Below are 7,857 nucleotides of genomic sequence, written 5' to 3' on the forward strand. Positions count from 1 at the left end.
CAATCCTACTCTGCCTTCACCCATTGTGGGAGGGCTACAACATCCTAGGGAAACAGATCAAGCAATTTCCGAACTCATCTAATTAATAAATTGATCATATTTTCAAACCCGACTGGTCATGGATAAGTAGATATCCAAACCCATATTGGATTAAATCAGATCCATTGCAGCCCTTACTTTCTTAGCCAAATATTGATCAGAACCAGTGGTGATCTTTGCAAACTTTCAATCAACCCTATAGAACCCTGGCGGATGCGAGTCAGCCTGGTGAAGCAAGCCTCTTACAGCTGAGGGGACATCATCAAAATCCCCATTTCCATCGTGTTGAGAGAGATTTTTTTCTAACCGAAATGTATTTTTTTTTTTTTTTTTGGGGAGGCTTGATCAATACAAATTGTTCTTTTACATGACGTTTCAACCATAAATGTCAATGATCAGTCACACGTTAGCATTTTTCTAGTTGAAGAGGCTCTCATAACAACACATATTTCTCATCAATTTGTATTGATTAACCCAAAAAGTTTTTCAGGTAGAAACAGCAATAGTACCAAACAAAAACACAGCCTTTCACATGGCATCTAAAATTGAATGCCAAGGAGCTTGTCATGTTTCATACATTTTCATTTCCATGCTGATATTTGAAACTCTAAATACGTTCTCTGCATTAGAATGAGAGCAAAGTAAACAGGAAGGATAGAATTATGTACTAAACCTGTATTGGTTCTTTACAATACTGCCGAAGTTAAATTTGTTACAAAAATGTTCCAAGGGTTCTCAGAAGAAAAGGCTCTCGATTACTTTGAAAGGAAAAAGAGCCATTTAAAACATATATTTAGGAGATTTAATTAAGATTGAAGACTGAAAGAATAAGGATTAATATCATTAGAAAGTGGGAAAAAAAAGGGAAAAAAGCTAAAGGATGAAAACCCTTCAGCTCACATCTCCAATGGAACCTGCAGGTTGTTATTAATGGGCTCATTTTTATTTGGCCCCAAACACCATGCCTGCTTGTTGCTGACTGGGAGATCAACAGATACTGGACCAGAGTCTCCAGAAAAACCGAGACCATTGGATCCAGATGAGATAGGGCCCTCCGGCAATTTCTTCATGAGGTTGTAAGGGATCATGTTCATCATCCTGCATAGCATTTAGAAGAAGTTAAATGGATGACATCAATTTTCGGCTGCCAATGTTGATCACTATATTTCATGAGGTCTATAAATATTAGATGACAAATTAATAAAAATCAGCAGTGTCTACATAACCACTCAGATATATAGTACTAGTTGTAATGCTCAAATTGCAGTTAGCAGAAAAACCAGAAAGAGAAACAGAAAAAAAATGAAAGATAATACAGGAAGTTCTAACATCTAAATCGCTGAGAGTATCTCTTACGGTGAAAATGAATTTGAAGTGATTTCTGATTAAATTGTGATCCAATTAAACCACCCCAATTAACATCAAGAAGTTACAAGACCACAAGGGCCACAAAGTAGCTAGTAGAGTGGTAGATCTTGCTTCCTAGTTCTCTGCTAGAAGCAAGCAATGGGACATAATGACATACTGACACTTGTAAAGACTATATTGGTAATGGCCTAGAAGATCGACAAGTTCATCTTACCTTTCCTTGCGTTTCTCCAGAAAACGAGCCAAGGATGCTTTACGAGCCTGAGGAACAGCTGCAGAACAAAACAAGTGTGTGATTTGCTATATTCCAAAATGGAGCTGATACAATTGGTTACCATAATTATTATGGACAAGGTATTACATATTGAATGGCCATGAAAGATAAACAGGATACCTGCAGGCATCAGAGTTGGAGCAGCAGAACCCATAGAAGCAACCCTGTTTTGAGGTTCCTGGTGGCAGCTTGATGCATTCATATTACCTATTTGCCTTGATGCCAGATCATCGGTACTGCTAGAACCACTACCTGATTGAACAGACGCATGTGAATTAACAGAAATTGGGCTTGAAAGACCTGAGCATGGCGATGTAGGATGGAACTGGTTTCCAAGAAGACCATCTCCTGCTACAGGTTTCGTGGTTGGAGTCTGCACTTGAGCTATTGGGTTTGTCATGGAAGATCCATTCCCAGCAAAGAACATAATGGCCTGAGCCTGAAAAACAGAAATACGCTACCAAAATAAGAGTCAAATCTCTAAGCAGAGAACCAGTATGAGAGAGGGAGAGAGATACCTTCTCAGGAGTAATATCATTGTAGACATTCACAGCTCCTGCATAAAAGATGGTCAGTTGAGCAGGTGCTCCTGCAGGCTTTGAAATGTTCCTGCAAAGAGATTATATATCAATATTAGTATTGACTATTGAAGCTTCAAAAACTACACAAAAAGATGTGAAGTTTCATTGAGATGTTCTATTACCATGGATCAAAGGTTCTTGCCATAGAACCAGCAGTACGAAGAATAGAATGTGCTGTCGCAACAGGAATTCCACCAAGAGGTTGTTGCTTCATGGTAGCAGCAGCCATGTTCTGACCCATGGTAGTGTTTTGGGTCTTGGTGAAAAGGTTGTTCATGGCAATAGAAATTGTCTGGTTGGCTGGAAACATCCTCACATCAGGTGGATGATTGGTGGCATGGGCATCAACATGTTGCAAAGGATAAGCTGCCATTGCATAATGGGTACCTCCTTGCCTATCAAAGTTGAAGCTTTTCTGCAAACCATTGAGGGGGAGAAACAACAAGACCGATCAGCCCATACTAACAAAAATTTTATCTGTTTCATGATGATTTGTATAGCTTGGAATAATAATAACACACCTGGGCTATGCCAGAAGTTTGTTTGTTAGCATCAAAAGCGTCTGCTGTTGCTATGGTAGGAATAAATCCAGAAGCAAAGGGATCAAATATAATCTTTTTTGCCCTATCATCCTGACCAGCCTTGAAAGGCATAAAATGAGGCAAAGCAGAGACTTTGTTTGAGAAAGGCCATTGCATGCCTGGACCTCTCATGAAGGCTGCAAGTTACAGGAAAAAAAGAGGAAGATTAACCTCTTAGTTGCAGATTACATGATTAGAAGAATCCTTCAGTCTTCCATCCCATTAGAAACTATAATTACCATTAATTTAATATCATCACTACAGAAAATTAGAGAAACCCATCTCTAATCTTCAAATCATGGAAGAGGTTAGTCATTCAAATTTGATAATTAAAACTCTTTCAACAAGTTGGCTGGTTATGTTCCAAAACAACATAAGATGGAATGCCGTTGAACAAAAAAAAAAAAAAGAAAGAAAGAAGAGAAAGGACCACCGAACGAACAAAGAAGAATCTTGAAATTCTCTATGGGGATTGGGGAACCAAAATAATTGCAAGAAATTCCAAATTTCTTTGTTCAGTACATCTATACAAGTGATGAAAATGATCACAAGACAAAATAATCAGATGTAGTAACATAAATTTGAAATGAACATATTTGATCCTACGGAGCTAACAAAATATATTGCAGAAATTTTCTTTTTCTTGGAGCTGGTTATAAAAAAGATGAAATAGTACATGGTTTGGAACACCCATGGCGCAATTTAGCAAATACTCATCCAAATAAGGAATAAAATAATAATTAAAAAAAACGGTACGAAAAAACACACACCCGTTTCCTTAGGGATTAATGAATACTAAAAAGGCATGTTTAGCATTCGCAGTAACATCATGCATATGTGTTACAGGAATAAAAGGAAAAGAAAAGAAAAAGAAAAAGAAAAATGAAAGACCAAAATCGAGCCCAATCTAAAAGAAAGGGCCAGTCTAAAGTGAGCCGCAGGCGAATGTTAAGTACACGAGGGTTGTTCCTGCGACCAACTTTGAACTTCACAGCCGCATGGAAGTTAGCGAATCAAAAATCGTCTCTGAAAAGAAGAAAACAAACAGAAAAAGCAGTGAAAACCGACTTTATTTTGCATTTAGTTAATCTCGAGTCTCGACTGCGAGCCTGTGTAATTATTGTCATAAGAAGGCGAAGAACTGAAAGCTTCCGGCACAAAATTAGCACATCCACCAACAAATAAAAAAAAAATGATTTCTCAAACTCCATTAACAAATGAAGGATTGAATCTCCAAATCAAACAGACAAGTTAAACTCCAAAAAAACACCAACAAAGTGAGAAAAATCCATTTTCAGTACGGAGAAACCAGATTTCAAGCAAACAAAATTCTACAATTCAAAGATTTCAACAGACCCAGAACGAAATCCATAACAGAATCATATTTTCCACAGCAGAAACCACGAATTTAATGAAAAAAAAATCCATACCGGCATTTTTGCCTGCATCCTTAATCTCCTCCTTCACAAGTGCAACCGACTCTTTCGAATTCAAACCCAAGAAGTCCCTCTCCATCTCAAATTTGAAATTCCCAACACAAACGCACCAAACCTTCACTCACACAGATCAAACCAACCCCCTCAAATCGCTTAAAGTCAAAGAATTCCACACCCCTCCTTCGAACATCACCAGAAGAAACGAAATCTCTCTCAGAAAACCCGCCGAAATGTTTCCGTCTCGCCTACAAACGCAGAGGTGAAAGAATGTTTGGACGAAGAGACAGAAACAGAAAAAGAACGCGATTTTTATAATTATAGCTCCGGACTTCACCAGTCGGAATATAAACCGTCCGATCTCCCGGAATCTTTTTGTGTGCCTTCACCGACTAATCCGGTCGTAACCGCCTATTCCGGTTTCCACCACGTGCGTCAAACAAAAAGATCACACCTTCTGAAAATCGTGGCACTTTGTCGGTGCTGGTCCTTCCCGCCCATTTTAATCTTCACTTTGCGTGACACGTGGCTCCAATAGTGATGAAATTACAAGGGCTGTGCACGAGATACGAGATCTTTTCTTACCTGAATATTTTAAAATCCCGAAATAAAGATTTTTTTTTTTTTTAACTCATGACTCGGAATAAAAATCGGGCGGAAACTCCGATAAATCTAGGATACGGATGAAGTTTCAACCTGTTTTTCCAACGCCATTATGCTAGGGCAGTGTGGATCCTTGCACAGTTAGGGATAAACCTTGAGGACGTCCAAGATAGACATCTGCATCAATTCTTGTGTATGTAGATTGAAGAGAAGTTGAATCACCTGTCAGCTTAGGTCCAACTGAGCTATATTAGTAAGTTCCTCGTGTTATTCAGACTCATTTGGGATATGCGCAATGCAAAGAACCATGGTCAGGCCATTTCACACCCTACACAATTAATTGAAATGGCCAACGCAGTATGGTGTCCAAGTTCACATAATAGAAAACAAGAAATTAGGAGGAGAATAACCACTAGTACACTGTTCGATTACTTGATTTTCACTGATGGAGCCTTGAGAATAATTACGGGAACAGCAGCTATTGGCTAAAGATTTTTCAGTGTTACATGCAGAGGGTCGAGCAGTCAAAGCATCATCAACAACCCAGGCAGAATGGCAAGCAGTAATCGAAGCGTTGAAGGCGGCTATAAGACCGAAGTGGTTGGAGGCATCCAGGCAGAAAGCGAACTAGAATGGGATTTTTAAGTATTAGAGACAAATATTATAATATGATGGTATATTTTGATAATATAGATATTAACCATATAAGCAGAAATGCTAATACCGCTGCGCATGAACTTGCATATAACACTTGTAAATATTTATATCCCCACTCCCCAGTCTCAAAGCAGCAGCACGGCAGCACCTACTCGTCATCTAATATTCCTACTTCACCTATATAAAGTCTCTCAGTTTCTCTTGCGTAGCATGTTTTCGCTGAAAAAAAGTTAAAAAGGAACTGGTTTTCCTACCCGTTTGATTGGTTTACTCTTTGATTAATGTGGGCCCTTTTGCTAAAAAGATATTAATTGGGAATCAATTTTTTATCATCCATCCAAAAAAGAAATTGATGGTGCGCAATCCAGTCGATCCAAGTTGTCAATGATTTTCCTTCTGACTGGAGCAACGGGGAGCCTGAAATGGAGAAGATGAGGGAACTCTGGGGGAAACCCGGTGAGATAACTCTGAAGCTCAAGTTAGTATTCTCTCAAACGCAAGGTAAAAACCAGATGGCGCAAAGTTCACATACTTTGTTGTTGGGGGTAGGGGGCCTTTTATAACCACTTCGTGCACTCACTCCGAGGCCTCTGTCAGGTTGGGTATGATTACTTATGTGTTTCTGCCAATCTGAGTGTCATCCTTTCTGCTGGGACAGAACCGCCATTGCCTATTGTTAGAGCCATCACTGTAACTGGAGATGGCGGGGTCAGGTGGCGGTGGCAGGTGGCCGTTTGAAATGCGGCCATCAAGCGTCAAATCCCAAGTCAGTCAGGTGCACCGCCCCTACATATGAACTTCCTCGGTGTCAGGCATTGTACGGTTTGTTCAGTTTGGCGTCCTGGAGGTGAAATGCTGAAGTGATGAGCGAGGTAAGTCTTGAGTTCGGAGAGGCATGTCCTGGACTGCCATAGGGCAGGCCAGTTCAGTGAGGTGTGTCGAACTGCTGTAAGGCAGGCCAGTTTGGTGAGGTGTGTCCCGAACTGCTAAGGCAGGCCAGTTTGGAGGTGTGTTCTGAACTGCCATAAGGCATGCAAGTTCGGGTTTGGCTCGGGGCTTAAGGGAGAGTTTGGGTTCCCAATAGTGAGTTCGGACTATTGGTAAGTAGTTCAAACCGCTGGTTCCTTCGCGCCTTAGGCACGCTGTTGTGCCGAGCTGTTGCCTTTGCCACGTGTTGCGTAATTACGAGGTCGGGCCAATTCTTCCTTCATCAATTGCCCCCCACTCCTCGTGCTAAGGGTCTTGCCCTGGTGCAGGGAGTTCGCGAGGTGGCAGGTGGATTTGTCCCGTACTTCAAATCTTGATAGCGCAATGTGTGTTGTTAGGGTCCTTCGGGTTTCTCAAGCACCAAAAAGGTGGGAGACGCGTCGACCTGCTTACGAATGCTGACAGACGTGGCGGTGCGCGCTTATTTCAAATTTCAAAAAAGTGCACTGCTGGGAGACGTGACAGCGGGTCTTTTCAATTTTGAAAATATGCGTCGCTGCCGTTTCAAAAGGAGAGGAGACGTGCGTTGGTCGTTCTGTCAGTCGTGCACAGCATTTTGTTAGTTTCGGAAAGACGTGCTCCGGTGTTTCGTCAGTTTCAGAAAGACGTGCGCCAATCATGTCTTGGTCTCAAGGGACGTGCAGTCAGCGCAAATGTGGGTCATCGGATTTGGCCCTGATCTTTGCTGTTGGTTCTCGGTTACTGTGGGTATAAATAGTAGGTGACCCCAGTTGCTTTGTCACTTCTGCGTTTTGCTTCTTGAGCTCACGTCCAGGCCTTTCAGCTTGCGTCTAGGCTTTTTAGTTTGCCTTCAAGGTTTTTTGCTTGTTCTAGTTTTCAGAATCAAACTTTTTTTCAGGTGAGTACTTTCCTGGAATCCACCTTTTCTCCTCGATGTCTAGCTTGGATAGCTCAGACGGTTCTTCAAGTGGGTCTGATGTAAGTTCTACGAACCGAGTCGCATCCCCCGATGGCCTTAGTGAACCTGAGGTGGAACTTGAGGACGAGTTTGAACCCGTAAGCCGCTTCGGGCAATTTGGCGTCTACCTCTCGTCGAGGTCGGATGTTAGATAGGTTTGGTCCTTCGACCATGATGCCCAAGGGGCTCCAATCTCTTATTGTCTCTTACAATTTACCTAGGGGTTACGCCTATTTTATTCCTTCGGGTAGCTTTCCTTGGGAACACGGTTCTGACGAGATTGTGATATTTCGGGAGCAACTCGCTGCGGGGCTGCGATTGCCTTTCCACCCCCTTCTTGTCGAGGTCATAAACCACTTCGGCGTTATCGTTCGTCAGCTTCATCCGAACTCTATTCGTAATTTGGTGTGGACAA

At 41.5% G+C, this 7,857-nt stretch overlaps 1 protein-coding gene across 4 annotated transcripts; it reads right to left on the reverse strand.

Annotated features, from left to right (window-relative positions):
- Nucleotides 1-670: 670 nt before the first annotated feature.
- LOC148863916 (protein TIFY 6B-like) lies at nt 671-5,684 on the reverse strand. Of its 4 annotated transcripts, XM_088979784.1 has the most exons (10): nt 5,604-5,684; nt 5,312-5,506; nt 4,973-5,119; nt 4,274-4,861; nt 2,784-2,980; nt 2,385-2,677; nt 2,200-2,290; nt 1,802-2,120; nt 1,622-1,679; nt 671-1,137 (listed from the first exon to the last, which is right to left on the reverse strand). In XM_088979784.1, exons 4-10 carry the CDS (start codon nt 4,356-4,358, stop codon nt 936-938), a joined length of 1,245 nt encoding a protein of 414 aa, XP_088835910.1. In that variant the 5' UTR covers nt 4,359-4,861; nt 4,973-5,119; nt 5,312-5,506; nt 5,604-5,684; the 3' UTR covers nt 671-935. The 4 variants fall into 4 exon arrangements, with proteins under 4 accessions (XP_088835910.1, XP_088835909.1, XP_088835908.1 ...); XM_088979783.1 differs by having other exon boundaries at nt 4,973-5,613; XM_088979782.1 differs by having other exon boundaries at nt 4,274-5,613.
- Between the last annotated feature and the right edge of the window lie 2,173 nt (nt 5,685-7,857).

Source organism: Nelumbo lutea, chromosome 3, assembly GCF_056320005.1.
Source record: "Nelumbo lutea isolate HS-2025 chromosome 3, American lotus-T2T, whole genome shotgun sequence".
NCBI classification, from domain to species: Eukaryota; Viridiplantae; Streptophyta; class Magnoliopsida; order Proteales; family Nelumbonaceae; genus Nelumbo; species Nelumbo lutea.

Coding starts and splice junctions, on each gene's coding strand:
- LOC148863916 (XM_088979784.1), bottom strand. CDS start 4,358: ATGGAGAGGGACTTCTTGGGTTTGAATTCGAAAGAGTCGGTTGCACTT. Junction 2,121..2,199: donor ATGATATTACTCCTGAGAAG/GTATCTCTCTCC, acceptor TCTGTTTTTCAG/GCTCAGGCCATTATGTTCTT. Junction 1,138..1,621: donor CTGGAGAAACGCAAGGAAAG/GTAAGATGAACT, acceptor AATGCTATGCAG/GATGATGAACATGATCCCTT.